The sequence below is a fragment of the Arachis hypogaea genome, chromosome 3 (assembly GCF_003086295.3).
Source record: "Arachis hypogaea cultivar Tifrunner chromosome 3, arahy.Tifrunner.gnm2.J5K5, whole genome shotgun sequence".
In the NCBI taxonomy this organism is placed as follows: Eukaryota; Viridiplantae; Streptophyta; class Magnoliopsida; order Fabales; family Fabaceae; genus Arachis; species Arachis hypogaea.
Genome location: NC_092038.1, coordinates 134,089,573 through 134,108,080, shown reverse-complemented (window position 1 = coordinate 134,108,080; position 18,508 = coordinate 134,089,573). Strand labels below are relative to the sequence as shown.

The 18,508-nt window shown below is 35.2% G+C and overlaps 4 protein-coding genes and 1 non-coding gene across 12 annotated transcripts; all 5 read right to left on the bottom strand.

Annotated features, from left to right (window-relative positions):
* Window positions 1-567: 567 nt before the first annotated feature.
* Window positions 568-8,756, bottom strand: LOC112734000 (uncharacterized). 4 transcript variants are annotated; one of them, XM_025783158.3, is made up of 3 exons: window positions 8,141-8,756; window positions 1,698-5,223; window positions 568-1,126 (listed from the first exon to the last, which is right to left on the bottom strand). In XM_025783158.3, exons 1-2 carry the CDS (start codon window positions 8,468-8,470, stop codon window positions 1,765-1,767), a joined length of 3,789 nt encoding a protein of 1,262 aa, XP_025638943.1. In that variant the 5' UTR covers window positions 8,471-8,756; the 3' UTR covers window positions 568-1,126; window positions 1,698-1,764. The 4 variants fall into 4 exon arrangements, with proteins under 4 accessions (XP_025638943.1, XP_025638944.1, XP_025638945.1 ...); XM_025783159.3 differs by having other exon boundaries at window positions 568-1,058; window positions 8,141-8,646; XM_025783160.3 differs by having other exon boundaries at window positions 5,403-8,592.
* On the bottom strand, window positions 8,682-8,753 carry TRNAW-CCA (transfer RNA tryptophan (anticodon CCA)). The gene has a single exon. It is a non-coding gene; the product is annotated as a tRNA-Trp (tRNA).
* A 1,412-nt stretch (window positions 8,757-10,168) lies between the features above and the next one.
* Window positions 10,169-13,975, bottom strand: LOC112734004 (uncharacterized). 5 transcript variants are annotated; one of them, XM_025783166.3, is made up of 15 exons: window positions 13,800-13,975; window positions 13,596-13,716; window positions 13,332-13,484; window positions 13,138-13,236; window positions 12,765-12,866; window positions 12,328-12,471; window positions 11,961-12,055; window positions 11,750-11,879; window positions 11,516-11,620; window positions 11,210-11,319; window positions 11,071-11,122; window positions 10,896-10,985; window positions 10,716-10,800; window positions 10,499-10,563; window positions 10,169-10,393 (listed from the first exon to the last, which is right to left on the bottom strand). In XM_025783166.3, the coding sequence occupies exons 2-15, from the start codon at window positions 13,686-13,688 to the stop codon at window positions 10,304-10,306; spliced, it is 1,413 nt and encodes a 470-aa protein (XP_025638951.1). In that variant the 5' UTR covers window positions 13,689-13,716; window positions 13,800-13,975; the 3' UTR covers window positions 10,169-10,303. The 5 variants fall into 5 exon arrangements, 4 of the variants coding, with proteins under 4 accessions (XP_025638951.1, XP_072089699.1, XP_025638952.1 ...); XM_072233598.1 differs by adding an exon at window positions 12,971-13,022 and having other exon boundaries at window positions 13,596-13,946; XM_025783167.3 differs by having other exon boundaries at window positions 13,596-13,692; window positions 13,800-13,918.
* Window positions 13,976-14,619: 644 nt separating this feature from the next.
* On the bottom strand, window positions 14,620-16,331 carry LOC112734012 (glutathione S-transferase U17). Its single transcript, XM_025783180.2, has 2 exons — window positions 15,910-16,331; window positions 14,620-15,468 (listed from the first exon to the last, which is right to left on the bottom strand). The coding sequence occupies exons 1-2, from the start codon at window positions 16,231-16,233 to the stop codon at window positions 15,082-15,084; spliced, it is 711 nt and encodes a 236-aa protein (XP_025638965.1). The 5' UTR covers window positions 16,234-16,331; the 3' UTR covers window positions 14,620-15,081.
* A 216-nt stretch (window positions 16,332-16,547) lies between these two features.
* LOC112734011 (glutathione S-transferase U17) lies at window positions 16,548-17,697 on the bottom strand. Its single transcript, XM_025783179.2, has 2 exons — window positions 17,228-17,697; window positions 16,548-17,037 (listed from the first exon to the last, which is right to left on the bottom strand). The coding sequence occupies exons 1-2, from the start codon at window positions 17,561-17,563 to the stop codon at window positions 16,660-16,662; spliced, it is 714 nt and encodes a 237-aa protein (XP_025638964.1). The 5' UTR covers window positions 17,564-17,697; the 3' UTR covers window positions 16,548-16,659.
* Window positions 17,698-18,508: the final 811 nt, after the last annotated feature.

Sequence of the window (18,508 nt, the reverse complement as noted above, 5' to 3'; positions counted from 1 at the left end):
ACTCATTTTTTAATTTACAAATAACAATTTTTTCTAAATTGCTTATCTTTCTTTTTAAATAAGAAAAAAAGTTATTGAATTCTCAAGCAGATTGTTAGGAAAAGTTAACTTTATATTATTATAAATCAATAAAAATGATAGCTTCTGGAAGATAACGGCAACTGGAAAAGTTATTAATCCCCAAGATTTTCACTTTAGAACTGCCATTGCGTTAAGGATTCAAATCCAAAACAGTCAACTTCTTTGTTTTGGTCTGGGCAAAACTGTCAAGTTTTTTTTTTTTTGTTTCCCACGGTATCTCCCAACCCGACAGGTCAAGGACTAATCCGTCGCGGATCTGAGCTCCATTCAAGGATCTGCCGCTGGCCAATGAGTTGCTGCATGCACAAGGCAGGATTCGAACCCCCCGACACTTGCTTAAGCGGACGAGTGAGCTGACCACTCGACGAACCCAAGTTTAAGTGGGATATTCTCCCAACTCCACCGGTCTTTTAAAAAAAAAATCGATGTTTTTTAAAAGAAAATGAAGATAAGAAAAAAAGAAGGGGGAGGGAAGGGGCTCAGATGTGAAGACTGAAGAATCCAATGAAGATTAATTGCCAGTGGTGTGAATAATGTCTGAAACTCCTCAACAGCAACACAAAAAAATTATAATACACATAATCTTCCTCAGAAAAGCTAGCTTCGAATGTACAGTGGTCGCATTCTATAAAACAACACAATACCACCATACGCGGTTTACAATAAAAGACGGATTCAGGAAAGTGGAATCACAACACTAGATCAAAGTCACCCTCCACCCATTCATCCAAGAACACAGAGAATATAGGCCCGTGCTCAAGAATAAAAGTTAAACTTACATGTGAAGAATGACTGGAAATCAATAAGAAAAATGAATGTCCATCTTACTTTTGGGAAACTCTAAGACTGCTCTCAAGCAAAAAGGAAAGATCACGCATCTGAGAGACATTAACATTTCCACATCATTACCTTTTGACCCTACTTGTGCAGTGGAAACTTCTCTCGAGTCTCATCGCCTGGTATCCACATCAGCCAGCCTGGACATGCAACATATTGGATAAATTTCTACTTTTCGGTATGAAAGATCAACATGTAGGTTTGTAGGCTGACCAAAAACCACATCAAGAAAACACATCATCAGTGATAATATGTAAAGCCTGTCCAGGGTTTAAAATGAAAAAGGCATTTCCAAGGTAGACAGTACTGGAAAGGATAGATATGTTGGGCCATGGATTTTGTAATGAATGATAAATATTAGAACCATCCACTAATTTGTTCCTTTCTACACCATCTCTCCTTTGTACTATCCACATGCAAGATGTAAACCCTTGTTGTAAATGCTAAGAACTATTCCATCAGTCAAAGTCCCGTTCAACTTGTCAAACCAAACAGAACAAAAATACCCTTTAACACCTCTCCAATATCAAATTTAATTGGCTTAACTAGACCATCAGTTTCCTCGCAAGACTTGCTGTATAGACAGACATTCTTTTTAATGAATCATATACAATACTACTAACATAATCTGAATGATTAACCTCAACCATTAGTGTTGGAACATAAAAACACATTCTACTCCTCCCACTTGTATTACAAGTGGTTGAAAGCTTGAATTCACTTACACATACTTTTCAAAAAGAATAACAATGCATCTGAGTTAATGTCAGTCAAGTTACCTGTTTGTAGAAGCAGCTTCAGATTGTGTACTTGCTGCAGTAGTACTCTGTGGGCTGCTAAAACGTCCTAAAAATTCACACTATGCGATTTGTTTGAGGAGCTGAACAAATTCAAGACAGAACTTTGCTCAGAAGAAGTCTGAACTGGTATTGAAATAGTGCCGGAAGAATCTCGTGTAGTGGCCTTTTGTTTGAAGCCATTCCAAATATCATCAAATGAATCAGAAACTACATTAGTAGTTTTGGGATCATTTGATTTTTTTTGGCTAACTGGGCATAGGTCATTTTGCATCCAATCAAAACTTTGAAGTTGAACTGAAGTATTAGCACCAACTTGTTTTTTGGTTTGATGAAAATCAGAAGTCACAGATTGCCCAGAATATGAAGCATTACTAGAAGGATTTTGTGTAACAGAGGAGCCGGTAAAATCATTCCAATCATCAAATGAATCAGCACCTTCATTAGCAGTCAAAATACCAGAAGCCTGTTTTTGGCTCCCCTGCCATTGATTATCTTGTTTCCAGTCAATATTTTTAGAGGAATATTGTGCATTGGCTGATCCAATGAAATCATTCCAGTCATCAAATGAATCAGCATCTTCATTAGCACCCTTGGTATCAGTTGTCTTGTTATTTTTACCTGGCCATCCTTCATCTTGCATCCAGCTGAAATCTTCAATAGAAGAGCTATTACCTACTTCTGTTTTAGTTTGATGACAATCAGAAGAAGTCTCAGATTTCCCAGCTAGAACATTTATCTCAGAATATGAAACACTACTGGAAGGATTTTGTGTAACAGTGGATCCAGTAAAATCATTCCAATCATCAAATGAATCAGCACCCTCATTAGAGGTCGCAATACCAGAAGCCTGGTTATGGCTCCCCTTCCATTGATCATCTTTCGTCCAGTCAAAACTTGATGAGCCACTAGCACCAACTGCTATTCTTTTATCATCACTATCCTTTGCAAATTCAGATTTGCCCGTCTTGCCAGTTGTCTCAGAGTTGGAGGGATTACTTGATGAAATTTGTGCATTGGCTGATCCAGTGAAATCATTCCAGTCATCAAATGAATCAGCATCTTCATTAGCACCCTTGGTGTCAGTTGTCTTGTTATGGCTATCTGACCATCCTCCATCTTGCATCCAGCTGAAATCATCAATAGAAGAGCTATTACCTACCTCCGTTTTGGTTTGATGAGAATCAGCAGAAGTCTCAGATTTCCCAGCAAGAGCATTTATCTCGGAATACGAAACACTATTAGAAGGGTTTTGTGCAAGAGAGGATCCAGTAAATTCATTCCAATCATCAGCTGAATCAGCATCATCATTAGTAGTCACAATACCAGAAGCCTGGTTATTGCTCCCCTGCCATTGATCATCATTCATCCAGTCAAAATTTCTAGATGCACCACTAGCACCTTCTGATATCTTTTTATCATCATTATCCATGGCAAAGTCAGATTTGCCAGTCTCACCCTTTATCTCAGAGTTGGAGAGGTTACTGGACAAATGTTGTGCATTGGCTGATCCAGTGAAATCATTCCAGTCATCAAATGAATCAGCATCTTCATTAGCACCCTTGGTATTAGTTGTCTTGTTATTGCTACCTGGCCATCCTTCATCTTGCATCCAGCTGAAATCTTCAATAGAAGAGTTATTACCTACTTCTGTTTTAGTTTGATCACAATCAGCAGAAGTCCCAGATTTCCCAGCTAGAACATTTATCTCAGAATAAGAAACACTACTGGAAGGATTTTGTGTAACAGGGGATCCAGTAAAATCATTCCAATCATCAAATGAATCAGCACCCTCATTAGTGGTCGCAATACCAGAAGCTTGGTCATTACTCCCCTGCCATTGATTGGCTTGCATCCAGTCAAAATTTCTAGGTGAGCCACTATCACCCCCTGCTATTCTTTTATCATCATTATTCTTGGCAAGTTCGGATTTGCCAGACTCACCTGTTATCTTGGAGTTGGAGAGATTACTGGACAAATGTTGTGCATTGGCTAATCCAGCGAAATCATTCCAGTCATCAAATGAATCAGCATCTTCATTAGTACCCTTGGCATCAGTTGTCTTGTTATTGCCACTTGGCCATCCGTCATCTTGCATCCAGTTGAAATCTTCAATAGAAGAGCTATTACCTACCTCTGTTTTGGTTTGGTGAGCATCAACAGAAGTCTCAGATTTCCCAGCTAGAATGTTTGTCTCAGAATACAAAACACTACTGGAAGGATTTTGTGTAACAGGGGAGCCAGTAAAATCATTCCAATTATCAAATGAATCAGCATCTTCATTAGTAGTCACAACGTCAGAAGCCTGGTTATTGCTAACCAGCTGTTGATCATCTTGCATCCAGTCAAAATTTCTAGATGAGCCACTATCACCTCCTGCTATTATTTTATCATCATTATTCTTGGCAAGTTCGGATTTGCCAGACTCACCTGTTATCTTGGAGTTGGAGAGATTACTGGACAAATATTGTGCATTCGCTGATCCACTGAAATCATTCCAGTCATCAAATGAATCCTCAACGTTATTAGTACTCTTGGTATCAGTTGTCTTGTTATTGCTACCTGGCCATACGTCATCTTGCATCCAGCTGAAATCTTCAATAGAAGAGCTATTACCTTCTGCTTTGGTATTGTTAAGATCAGCGGTAATTTCAGATTTTCCAACCTGCTCAGTTATATTTGATCTGGAAATAATACTTGAAGGATCTTGTGCACTATCTCTAGCTGAGCCAGTAAAATCATTCCATCCATCAAATGAATATTCAACCGCCTCAGTAACAACAGCAGCAGTTGTTTTATTATCACTCCTTTGCCATTGGTCATCTTGCATCCAGTCCAAATTTCTGGTAGAGGAACTGGTAGCGCTTTCTGCTGTTTTGGTATCATTAAAATCCACGTTCAGCTCTGGTTTGCCACTCTGGTTAGGTACCTCTAGGTTAGAAGTTCTCCATCCATCAACCTGAAACCAATCATTTCCTTTGGACACTGAATGATTGAAATCATCTTTCGAGGATCCAGATACTGTATCTTGAACTTTAGAATGACCAAATGATGACTCGGGCTCTTCATTAACTGGACCAGAACTAGCGGATCTAAAGTTGGCCGCCCAACCAGAAAAGGAATCATCACTCTGATCTTCCATAGACCTTGTAGGTGTAGCCAATTCTGAAGCTTGGACATTCTGAAACAAACTAAGATTTTCACTAGCTTGGATGGCACTATAAGAAGCAGTATCACCCACTTGATCTCCGAAAGCCATTGTCTGTCCAGACGCATTTGAATCGGATTCCCTGTGATCGAAAAAACCATCAAGATCAACTCCAGCCAAACTCAACGAACTCTTCCCCTGGAATGCTTCCGAATCTGAATTACTAGACAGAGTTCTCTCTGCCTCACTTGGCCATCTAATTTCCAAATCTAGCAGCTCAGATAAGGGAATCTCATCTTTAGATTCACTCCTCCTCCTGCTTGATGAATTCTCCTCCTCCTCCATAGGTGCCACCATCTCCTGCAAAAGCACACGAAAACATTATTTTCAAACAAACTACCAAAACTATTTTTATACCCAAAAAAAAGGGCACTGCCATAATTCTTTTATTATTGATGACATAAACTCTTAAAATGTAAATTTTATCTAGTAGCAAATCTTGGCTATATAGGTGCGACTCTGGTAATCCCGTATCCCACCTTTTTGTCCAAGTGTTATATGACCACTGCATTTCAACTTCATGGATGCTAAGTCTGATGCTTCATCTATGTGGAATTGATGTTCTCTGCAGCATCATAGTGCAACATGCATGCATGCTTTGTGACGTGTAGCAGCATGAGTAAATGAACATTGAACACTTTGAATGGGAGGAAGCAAGGGTGCAGGATACAACCTTTTTGAAAGTTTTAAGCAAAGAAGGCAAATACTATTCAAATATGCATGCCTCATTAAATCTTAGGGAGCAGATATCGGAGACATAGGGTAGCTTAGGTTATCCTCAATTGTAGAATATTAATCCAAAAGCAATTATTTCAGCAACCAATTTCGAAAATTCAAATTGTCCAGCCAATCCATGTTTCTCACCTATTATATCTCTATTTATACACTATTCTTCCTCCATCAAACATGCAATGCCAACACAGAACTCAAATTGCTCGGTGAATATCAATCAGTGAGAATCCAAAGATAATTAGCCACAGAAATGGATGAGAAAATTTATATACTCATTACTCAAGGAAGTTAATCCCAAGAAACTAGAGTTGTGCTTCAATGTTTGGGTTGTTAGGCTTTGGAGAGTTCCACCAAAGTGGAATGAGCAAGAGATTAATACCATTGAAATGGTTCTTCATGCTTCAAACTTCAAAGTATTCTCATATTCTTTAACTTCCAGATTAAATATTCTCATATCAAGGATTGCCCCACTATAGATGATCGGTAGTTTCTGTCTGTTAATCTCTGTTACTTAATGAATGTGTTGAGTTGTTTTATTTTCTCAGCAAACTTTATGGGTATTATTATGGTGTCATAAATATCCAAAAATGAAGACTCTTGAATATGTTCCTTCAGAAACATTAATCAATTAAGAGACTTGAAACCAAAACTCATTTCACAGCAGCACATTTTCAAGACCCCCATATACAAACTATCCTTTTACTAATACTGTAACTGTACTTACTGTAAAGCGGATTTAGGTGGAGTATAAAACAAAGACACTCTTTAAGTTTAATGACTGATTCATATTTAATCCAAAGTAGAAATACATATTAATCCATGTTCAAGGGTCGTGCTTATGCTTATTGGCTGCGAATGCTAGGGGACTTCTCATGCAATATTCTATTTAATTTGGATTATAAAGCAACGAAGAACACAAATCCACACATCATGCATAATCTAATAGTTAATATACGCCACTAATTTTGGATGATGCATCAATGCATATGTTAATGGAGGTTTGTATTGGTCAGATAATGAGGTTTATTGACTTCTCCAAATTCCACATACTTCACTTTTCATTGAAAACAAACAACCAAAAAGAAAAACAAAACAAAACAAAACAAGAAGATAAAAAAGAAAGAACGAATGAATGAAAGGAGAAGCTATGAATAAGAATTTGAAAATATCTAAATCATTGCCAACTGTTCCATAAAAATACAAAGTTCCCATATGGAATGAATCTGTGAGATCTTACTAAATTTCCTTGAGAATTTCTCATTAACTTAATCGTAGAGCACTCTATCTTAGTCAATCTGAACCATTTAAGTGGATCAATAATGCCTTAGATTATTTATTGTGGTGCTTTGCATATAAAGCAAAATTACTATCTATCTCCAAAAGTTGGTCATGCATCAATGATTACAACCAAAATTTTAAGAGAGCCATGTTATTAGCAGCTTAAACATTATATGGCCAATTGTATTATAAGTAAGAGTTGTGCTTCAACAAGTTAGGAAATGATCCTACTGTTTAGAAATGTGAAAAAAATACTATGAATAAAAAGTCTAAAGCCAACAAGCCAATTTAACTGCAGTCAAAAATTCAAAATATTGTAAAATTATGTTAGGAAGTTTAGAAATAATGGAAAATGCAAGAAAGAAGTAATGGCCTATTTACAATCCAAGATCCATAAGTCATTGTCATGAAACCACTCATCCTAAAAGCGTAAACTGATAGGAAAAGCCAACATGAATAGTTATATTTCTAGCACTCTCCCTCAAGCAAGAGCCTCTTTTGGATTTGCTTGATTTTTTGCTTAGGCCTTCTTTTTTTTTTTCTTTTATTTGCCTTATGATATTTTTTTCACTTTTGGGGTTCACCAAGAATCGAACCCTAGACCTTTCAGATATAGAGCTCTAATACCATATCATGAAACTCATCCCAAAAGTTTAAACTGATAGAAGAAAGTAACATGATTATATCTCTAACAGTCATCATTAGACAGATGAACATATATCCCTAGAAACATGCACTTAATAGACAGGTTACATAAGTGCAAGATTAAAAGATGAAGGTTCCAATGACTAATCAATGTGAAAAATATTTAAAAATCAAAGCAGTTGCTCCAAGATGAGTTATTAGTTAGTAACAAACATCATATTCAACAAATCTCTATCAAATAAATATGACTGGAATTATCCCAATTTTTTATCACATTTAAATGTATTTATCCCACAGTTCTAGAATTTTTCTTTTTTCTTTTAACAAGAGATATGATGGGTAAATTATATGTAAACATTCTAAGTAGTTGTACATGTAAATAGCATGGATCCACAACTACGCCAATTAAGCCACACCTAGTTAAATAATTTGCACAATTATGCATAAGAATTCATCAAAGTGCTACATACAATTTCCCAAATTCCAGCACTATAGGAGAACAATTTCAACAAATTGATCAGTAGAAAACTGATTATATATAATTAAGGAGATTTGACATTACCGATCCATCGAGCTGAAGGGAATCAAGGAGCCACTTGTAACCGAGTGTGTCCTTGAACTTGATGGGCTCGGGAGGGAGATCCTTGTGAGGATTGGCGCCGCAAAAGACGCAGATGGAGGACTGCACCCCGCGGAGGAGCCTACCATCGCAGTTCTTGCAGCGAAGGTACGGTGGCGAGGGATCGAGATTGGCGACGGTTTCGGCAACGGAAGGAAGCTTGGGGAGGGAGAGTTGGTCGTTCTTGTCGGTGTCGTACCACGAGAGGTTGGCATCTTTGCGAAGCAAGATCTGTAACTGCTTTATCTGATCCAATGGCATCTCGAACGCCATTCTTAGGTTTTCGTATTTCGAGTTTCTTCGATTCGCACTGTGCTCTTCTTCTTCCTCTTCACACTCGCGGTTCAGGATGAAATGAGATCTCAGTTTGTTAGCAGAGCCAAACGACAAAACGCCGCCGTTTTGCAGCTTAAAATGCTCTGAGAAGTTGAGAATAAAATAAAACAAATTTTATTTTGGTAGATAAAAATTGTGATCCGGGATTTGAACCCGACGTGAATCGAACACGCAACCTTCTGATCTGGAGTCAGACGCGCTACCATTGCGCCACGGATCCGATGTTGATGAGTTGCTAACTGATTTTATTTATTTTAATTTATGATATTAATTATAATTGTTCACTAATTTTAAAATTTGGATAAACTATCAAAATCGCGCTAACTTTTTAATACGCTGAGAAAAATATCCTCCAAACGCTTTAAAATGTGACAAAAATTCCAAATGTGAAATATATATTCTCAAAATATTTTAATACAATTATTTATAAACATGATTAGAAAAAAATAAATTTTTTATCTTTAAAATTTAGTAATTTTATGGTAAGTATATTTTTTTGCAATTATTTTTGTTAATGGTTAACAAAAAATTAAAAAAGAATCTAAAAGTTAAATTTTTATCTGTCATTTTATTCACTTTTTAAATAATTATTTAAATATTCTTATACAAAATTAGATCAAATGCATAAACGATTTTACAAATACCAAAAAAATTTGTTACTTATATTATATTTTTTTAATTATTTTTGTTGTATTTTATAATATTTTGTCAACAGTTTCGAAAATCGGGGATAGAGGTGAGCACGGGTCGTTTGGTTCGGATTTATGGTAAAATTAGAAGCGAACCGATCAAAATGTAATTAGTTCGGTTTGGTTCAGATTTATATTCTTTTTATATGTACCCGAACCAAACCAAACCGATTAAAAACAGATTGGTTCGGTTCGGATAATTGGTTTTCCGATGACTTTGAAATTCATAAAAAAAAACCTAATTTTTTATTTTAAAAATTCAACAAGTACAATAAACATGTAACATCAATAACAATAATTCAAACATGTTAAACACTAAATACATTAGAAACTAAACTCATTAAAATCCAAACATATTAATAATGAATAATCATTGTCTAATGAAAAAGTCATATATATTTTTTTATTTTTTTATTTAATTTATATATGATCGGGTTCGTGGGTTGGTTCGGGTTCCGCACCCCCAAAACCGATACCTGAATCGATCACTAACAAAAGTCATCAGTTTGGTTCGGGTTGGACCCGATTATCCGTTGGTTTCAGAACCAATTTAATTGGTTCGGATTCGGATTCGGACGGGTAATCGGGTACCCGCTACCCGTGCTCACCCCTAATCGGGGACGGGTTTGGTTGTTTATCCTAATGCCACATAAGTTTGACAAAGGCCAATGAGCTATAGCTCACACGGCATTCCGCCCCTTCCTCATCTCAAAGGTCTTGGGTTCGAGTCCTACCAGCTGCAGTCGAGAAGAAAAAAATTGGTAAGTATGTGAGGAGTGTGTGGGTGTGTATTGTGTACCTAGGATTGGGGGTTGTCCAATCCATTGGGGTACCTAGGATTGGGGTTGTCCAATCCACCGACCAAAAAAAAAAAAAAAAAAAAGTTTGACAAAGTAAGTGTCTTTGTTTTCTTTTACCAAATTAGATTAGATTAAACAACACAAACTAGACAATATGTAAAATTTTATTTTATAATACTACTAGTTCTTAGTTCATACTTCTTACATTAGCACAGATGTGTGCTAACTCACTATAATTCATCAACTTATTACTGGGATTATTATGTAATTGTTTGTTCCTTTCACTGGAAATATGCACACTCCAAAGCTCTTGCTTTCTCATTTGCTATAGTAGCTTCTTCTGGCATCTTTGCTAGTTTGTATGCACTCTCCTGAAACACAAATTTGAAATAACAATATGTCATCAACTCTGCTACAATCATCAGATCATAGCCCCTCTTGTTATTCTCCAAAACCATGAGCAAACAGAGATGTACCAGCAGACGCCACAAGAACGCGAACCCCTGCCTCTTCTCGATTCGCCTCTCGAACACTTCAATAGCTGTATTTAAGTTATCATGGTCAGTCATGGCTGATAGAGTTAGTTGTTTAGATTGTGTGGATAATGAGACTGATTTCTGAAAACTCCTTACAAAGTTAGCAACCAACTTGAAGTTGTATTAGATAACATTAGACTAAAGTTTGTGATTTTACCCTTGATTGCTTCACCAGCATTCAGCAACATGATGTACCAAACTTCATTGAACACATCTAGTTGTTCATCAGATGCACCAATCAGCTGAAAATGAGAGTTCAATTGATATTGTAAATTCCAAAAAGAATTTAAGGAATGTGGAGCCACAACTCAAAAAATAGGTTGATAAACACCACAACCTTAAAAGAATGAGCATCGAAATCTGGACCAAGTATTTCCAACCCATGTCTGTCATTGCCACTCCCATAAGCATAAACTGCCTCTGCAAGCTATGTTAAAAAATAGAAATGGAGAGATGAATTTTATCTATGGAAATGTATCATTCAGGTGAACAAAGTCGTATCTCGGGCATACCACCAATCCTCTATGCATTACTCGTTGCTTCTTTTTCGTCATCCTCGAAATCCTATGGTAAGAAATACAGTATTATAATTCATGATGCTGTAGGTCTAGAATACTTTCTGCAAAAGATGAGTTAACACTTTCTACCTGCCTTTTAAGTTTTAATCCCTCAAGAAGCTCTTCAGCTTTGGAAAATTCTCCAGTCTTTGCAAGAGTCCACACTGTCAATATATCAAGTTGCCACTTCATATACCAGTTGGCCTAAATATTTAAGTATACAATGCAAATAAACTGTCAGCATTTATATGCTTCGATTGCAAGCCAAGTTAGCAAGTTTTTCTCCACTAGCTAGATAATACCAAGAATCAACTATCATAAATTTCACCATCAAATCTACACTACCATTGCGAGTCTTCGCTCATATAACTTGTAAGACGTAGAGTGTATCCTAACTTACTTTATCAGTTAGGTATTCTGCTAGGATCTTGAGACGATCTCCAATGATATCCATTTCGCCACGTACACACAACCGCAAAAGTAGGCCAGCAGCATTTAGATAAACCTATTTGTGTAATGTCAGAACTCATTAAAAGGAACCAAGAAAACTAGAAACTGTTAGATGGAATGATGTTGGTGATTTTTCTTTTTCTTTCTTTATTTCTTTAAGAGATGATGTTATGAAATAACAAACCTCTGCAGCCACAGCATCAGGTTGATCTAACTCCCTCCATATATGATGATCATATATTTCAAGCACTCTGTTCATTGGACCATTACCTTCTAAGTAACAAAGTGCTACATGCCACCAATTATGGGTCAACCTGAAAAAATGGAAACATTTCAAGTTACTGATAGCAAGAGAAACAAAACTCTTGTAATAATAAATCAAGTGCCTTGCATACATAAAGGATGAACAAGAACTCCATGAAGGTGAACATTCTTCCATGAACTCCACAGCTTCTTTAAAACGGCACTCGTACTGATAAATATGGCACAACTGCATAAAATAAAGCCAGTGATTACAGTAATTATTTAGTTTAGTATATAACTTATTACAAGGTCTTTTTCAAAATGCATTTCTAGCATGTGTCCATGAATCTAAACAAAACTAGAGACAATAGTCCCAGCATGATTAACTAATTGATCATTTAACAAAATTGGAAACTTCTATGACATCAAGATTTGATAGTTAAACATCTTTTAGAAAGCACATTGCAAATCATAAGGTAGAGTGAGCATTCCCTTGTTCAATGGAATATGTTAACTTACAGCATGATGTGCCCAGCTATCTTGCTTATTAATTTCAAATCCCCTTTTGGCAGCTTCCTCGGCTTCTTTCATACGACCGAGCTCCAATGAAGGAAAAGAAAGCATGCCATATATGAAACTTTCTCCCTTATTTTGGGGTAGTACCTATAAAACATAGGATAAGGTTCTCAAACTGTCCAATTAACCAATGGTTTGCAGTAATACAATTGTTTGCTTCAAGGGAAGAATTTTGATTAACTCTCAACTCTTTATAAACTTCAAATTAGGGAGCCCCCTTCATTGTACATGCTGATTCAATATTTACATATTCTAAATTCTTCAAACAATATAGAATATAGTGATAATAGCAATGTACTTTTTTATGGCCAAAGAAAAACTACTTGCTGCATGCAAATTATAACATACACAAAGTGATAGTTCTCTGATTAGTAAAGAACCTGATGAACAAGAGATAAAGAAAGATCAGGCCGGCCTGTGATGAAGCATAGCACTTGCGCCCTCTTCAGAGAAACAAGATCTCTCGGGAACTCTTTTAGAAGCTACGAACCAAAGTGAAAGATGTATTAATCAAGAGAACCTATACTAGAAATATAGATAAATTTCAATACATAGTGCAGGAATATGCAGTAGGCCAGTAGCATACCAAGTAAAATAAGTCGAAATTCAATTTTGAATTTTCCAAGCATGAGTAACAACTAGTCCTCAAACTCGAGAATAAAAGCATCAGTTATTAAGCAGAACATAACTGTGATAGATAAATATGCAGAGATATAGAACAAGAACAATGAATCAAGGGGGAGGTGAACTCACTTTAGCATGTAATTCATAAGCCACATCATCATCTCTATCTTTAGATATTAAATAACTGACAGCATCAAAAACTAGCCTCTCGTACAAGGTAGCTTGTTCCTGTCACAACTCACAACTGAACTCTTATTATGTGTGAAAAAATACAATTTGGAGTAAGCAAGCATAATTTATAGCAAAAACAAAAGGAACATTACCAGATTGGATTTAGCAGAATCAAGAAAAAAGGAAGCTTTGGAAGGATCAGAAGAGTGGAGAAAATGGGATGCTAAGATGTTGGCCAAGGTACAATCTTTGTCATGAGCTACAGCTTCAAGAATCACATGCTTCTCTCTGCCATAGCTTAGTACCTTCACAACATTCAAAAACCAAATTCCAGGCAAACCCCACTCGTCAAAATTGAAACTTTATCAAACACATAATTAAAAGAAAGAAGATCAACCATTTATGAAATTCCACACCTGATGATAGTAGGCATTGATGGCTGAAATACATGCTTGAGAAGAAGTTGTCACCTCATATCCCCAGTTATCCAATTTAACAACTTTCTCCATTTTCCTGCTATCTTATCTAATTTACTATCTTTTTTTCATATACCAATCTCAAGTTAGCTTTTGGGTTCAGACTTGAACATAAGAACATCCCAGGAAAAAGACAGGAACTACCTTGTAATATTTGGACTGAACTGAATCAACTGGTGAAGTGTGTCAGAGGCTGAAAACTCCAACTGTACTATGATGTTTTTCGGTGAGGATAATGAATAGTGAATAGTATGATTTTTATTTTTTTTAATTTGGATTTGATTTTAATGCTAGTAAGATCTCGTACATTATTATTTAAAAGATCTTTTCTTTTTATAAATCTGTATTTGGATTTAATATTCAAAGATTTCGTTCTAGTAATTCTAATAATTCTATTTTTAGTCTTTTTATTAAAAATATTTTCATAAACATATCAAATATTTTAAAAAGATATTTTTTAATTAAATATTTTTTTCTAATTATAGAATAATGGCTCCCAAAAAAATTAAATTCAAAAATAGATATGCACAGAGTCTTCTTTTTTCTTGAACTTTCTTTTGAAAAATTGATTTATAAACAAAACCAATCAATTTATAAAAGAAGTATACATGTGACTCCAAAGATATACTTAATGTGATTATGGGAAGTGAAGGAAAAGCTATAGCAATTCATAGCAGCAAGAATCTAAGTGGCAACACAAATATGCTTATGCCATTACATTACTCCTCTTCTTGATAGTAGCAACTTCAAAGAGGAGATTTTCAAGCAGCAAGTGCATTTGATGTTGAATTACTTGCAACAACAGTTTAAAAATACTATTTCAGCTTACAAGCTCAAAAGCAGAAGAAAGTTAAGGTTAAGATATAAACAATTCATTCATGAGAAATATACTACAACCTAAGAGTATTGATATTTTCACATAAACATCAGCATCTGCAACAGCACATGTTATGAACACTGCATGTGACAATAAACCAAAATGAATCATCATTGTTCAAACTTCAAACCTTGCAGTTAAAAGGAATTAAGCAATGTTGTTTAACTGTTATCAGATAATGAGAGTTGTTGATCAGGACAGTTACATAACATTGAATCATCTAAGCAAACCAGTAACTTGATACATGGAACTGTCACTAAAAATGAGATAACAACTTTAAAGCTCAAAAACAGAGGAAAATAGATCAATGCAATTCTACTTTATTTTTCACACAATCTTTGATCATTTGTACTAGCAAATCCCACTCCAAATTCTCTCGAGAAATAATAATTGCACGCTCGCAAAGCGCACTAAGGCGGATTATGCTCCATCTATTCATTGATAGAGCGGCATTTCAAACGAAACTGACCCATGCCATTCTATGAGTAGATGGAACACAATTCGCCTAAGTTTCCGGTCTATGAGCATGCAACAATTTCTCATTCTTATTCAATATTTCTTGCCAACAGCAGCTAAAGCTCTCCATTTGATCTGAAGAGGCTTGGAAATCTCAAGAAGCTTGTCATGATCAGGAATAAGCCCCTTCACAGCAGGATCATCAGCAAATCTCTCAGCCCATTTCACCAAAGAAGGAGCCTTTGCCTCAACAAGAACCTTCCTTCCATACAAAGATTCTGTGACATGGAGCCACCCTAAGAAGCTCCCAAAAGCAATGTCAAGGAATCCAACACTATCCCCACCAAAGAAGGGCTTCCCTTTGCTGCACTTCCCAAAAGCCTCTTCCACCCTCTCAACCACTTCTTCCATCACCTTATAATATGGCTCCCTCTCTTCTTCTGTTTCAACAGTTATAATGCTCTTCATGGAAGGAAACCACTGCCCCCATTTGCACAGAAAGGAAAAAACTGTTAAGAATCAATTGATCTACAATTGACATATAGTTTTTCGGTAGAGACAAAATCACATATAATAAGAGAAAGCTAACTCATTAGAGTAATTACTATAACCTACCAACTAATCTTAAGTTATTAACTAACAACATGTAACAAACTTCCATGTAAGTTTATTTTATTGAAATAATAGTATAATCAATATAATTAATAGAACTAATCTAATAATAGTAAGCTAGTTGTAAGGTTGTTAATAAAGAATCGAATTACTGATAGTTTTTAAACAATTAAAAGTCTCTCAAAACTCACTAACATAAACTTTTAAGATCTTCTACTCAAATAATTAGAAATAATCCAACTTACAATCCAACTTCAGGGAAACAATGAGAAAAGAAGAGTGAAAATAGGGAAAACAAAAAGGAATCACCTTTTCATCTATATAAGTGGCCCAAAAGCGAGCAATTGCTCTGTCATAAGGATCAGAAGGAAGGATTGAAGGAGAGTTATTATTGGACCAAGTCTCATCAATGTATTCAACTATGATGAGAGACTCAGAGATGGGTTTGCCATGGTGGATTAGAACAGGGACCCTGGCATACACAGGATTAGACTTGAGAAGAAGATCACTCTTGGGGTTCAAGGTCTCTTCAAAGTGTTCATGTTCAATGGACTTGATTCTGAGGGCAATCTTCACCCTCATAGCATAAGGGCTTGACCATTTTCCAATCACCTTCACCTCACTCTCACCCATGGCAGAAATCAGAATCAAAGTTGGATACTCCTCTTTGGAATCTTCTTTGGACCGAATATTTTATACTACAAACTTTCAGATACATACAAACGCATGAGTACCATACTTTTATAAAAAAAATATTAATTATATAATTTAATTGATGTCTCAATTTCAAATAAATCGGCTTCTCATTATGTTAGTTTGTCTATTAGGAAGATTAATTTTAAATTTAAGAGACCAATTTAATTATCGATTACAAATTAGGAGATTAATTAATTATTATTTCCGTAATTATATAATACAAAATCATATATATTATTGAAACCATATCATATAATAATGTTTATGTCTTTTATTCTGTAGTAACACACCATATAATAATAGTAAAGGTTAGAATGACACAATACATTATTAATGATTCCACCTAGTATTAATTAACCAAAATTACTTAGGATTAATGACAAGATCCACATTGGCCCTTAGCATCTTAGAAAAGGCAATAAGCTTGTCAATGGGTGGCAGAACATCCTTAACAGCATCATGTGCACAAAACTTTTGAAGCCACTTAGCCAAGCCAGGAGTGGTGGTTTCATGCACCAAGTTCACACCTTCAGTCACCTCCACCGTCTTCAGCCATGCCAAGAAGCTTCCAAACCCAATATCCAAGTACCCAATTTGGTCACCTCCAAAGAAATCTTTTCCTTTGCTTATTTTGTTGAATGCATCCTCTAACAATGCCAACCCTTCTCTTACTTTTTCCAACTTTTCCTCTATGGGCTCTGTGTCTAGTCCCAACACAATGGATTTCAAGGGCGGGAACCACTGTCAAAACCACAAAACTAATTACCACATTCAACTATGAATCATTTTTTATATGCACATACATATTCTAATTTCCACTAACATAGTAGAACTCACTATAATTATTCCACTAGAAAATAAAATAAGAACCTTTGTTACACTAAAGACAATAATCTATGATTTAACATATAGAATGGTTATAGATAGATACCTTATCATCAATATAAGTAAGCCAAAATCTAGCGATGGCACGATCATAAGGAAGAGAGGGAAGAATAGGAGGACCTGAAGAGGACCAAGCTTCATGGATATATTGAACAATAATCATGGATTCAGCTATGCATTTGTGACCATGAATCAGAACCGGGATTTGCTTGTTGACAGGGTTGGACTTTAGAAGTAGCTGGCTTCTCTTCCCAAAAGTCTCTTCAATAAAATCATATTCCACTGATTTTATGTTGAGTGCTATGCGAGCTCTGATCACAAAAGGGCTTGGCCATGCCCCCAACAACTTCACCTCACCATTACTATTCTTCTTCTCTGTCATACTCTAATGCAGAACAATAATAGTCTAGGATACCCAGAACAAAGCAAATAGAGTGAAGTTACTTATATATATGAGTGACTACACTTTGGTAAACGGTCAACATAAAAAACTGCATTTTCAAAATTATAGAAATAGAAATAGAAATGCTACATCACCTTAGAAATTAATACTGGACAAGTGCCATAAACTTTAAGCTATTAGCTATGATGCAACAATAATTAATTAATTAATACGTAGATCAAAATGTCCCTGTTGACTATAACACTGTTAGACTGTTAGTGTAATACATCAGACACCTAATCTTGTTTTGCTTTTTTATTTATTGAATTTAGTTCATCTTATATATATATATATATATATATATATATATATATATATATTAATTTTTTTATGTTAATAAACTATAAAAAAATTTAAGTTATGTATGGTTTTTTATAAAATAAATATATTTTATAATTTTAATATGTATTTTTAAGACATATATTAACCAAAATTTTATTTATTTATTTACTATATATTGGTATATTAATTTATATTTTTATTTATAAATGTATACAAAATATATAATAATAAAAAAAAATTAGATTCAAGTTTTAATTTATAAAATGTAAGACTTGGTAAGTTTGTTATAGTTATATGACAGTGTCACCAGCAGCCGTCCTCGGACGCCACCTTCTATGACATCAAAGGGAGAATGAAAACAAAAGCTTGAGAGTTCATTTAACACTCTGAATGATGATATTGCATGCCATTGTTGACTTTATTTTGGAATATATATATATATTTGACTCATATTTGTTGCACAATTAATGTTTGAACTTTGAAGTCCAACAAGTAAAACTACTTATTCAACAAACAAGATCCTATTATTTTTTAGTCTCTACTAGCTAGTATGTTATTTAAGAATAAAAAAAATTCATCAGTTTTGAACGGGGGTTCTAACTT

Bases quoted from the DNA above. Each gene is read 5' to 3' on its own strand.
- LOC112734000 (XM_025783158.3), bottom strand. From the start codon at position 8,470: ATGGCGTTCGAGATGCCATTGGATCAGATAAAGCAGTTACAGATCTTG. The intron at 5,224-8,140 runs GTAATGTCAAAT...GTGCTTTTGCAG, and splicing joins CCCTTCAGCTCGATGGATCG to GAGATGGTGGCACCTATGGA.
- LOC112734004 (XM_025783166.3), bottom strand. From the start codon at position 13,688: ATGGAGAAAGTTGTTAAATTGGATAACTGGGGATATGAGGTGACAACT. The intron at 12,056-12,327 runs GTAAGTTAACAT...TATTTTATGCAG, and splicing joins ATAGCTGGGCACATCATGCT to TTGTGCCATATTTATCAGTA. The intron at 10,801-10,895 runs GTTGTGGTGTTT...TCTCATTTTCAG, and splicing joins TCGATGCTCATTCTTTTAAG to CTGATTGGTGCATCTGATGA.
- LOC112734012 (XM_025783180.2), bottom strand. From the start codon at position 16,233: ATGGGTGAGAGTGAGGTGAAGGTGATTGGAAAATGGTCAAGCCCTTAT. The intron at 15,469-15,909 runs GTGATTCCTTTT...AAATGGGGGCAG, and splicing joins CCACTTATATAGATGAAAAG to TGGTTTCCTTCCATGAAGAG.
- LOC112734011 (XM_025783179.2), bottom strand. From the start codon at position 17,563: ATGACAGAGAAGAAGAATAGTAATGGTGAGGTGAAGTTGTTGGGGGCA. The intron at 17,038-17,227 runs GTATCTATCTAT...TGGTTTTGACAG, and splicing joins TTACTTATATTGATGATAAG to TGGTTCCCGCCCTTGAAATC.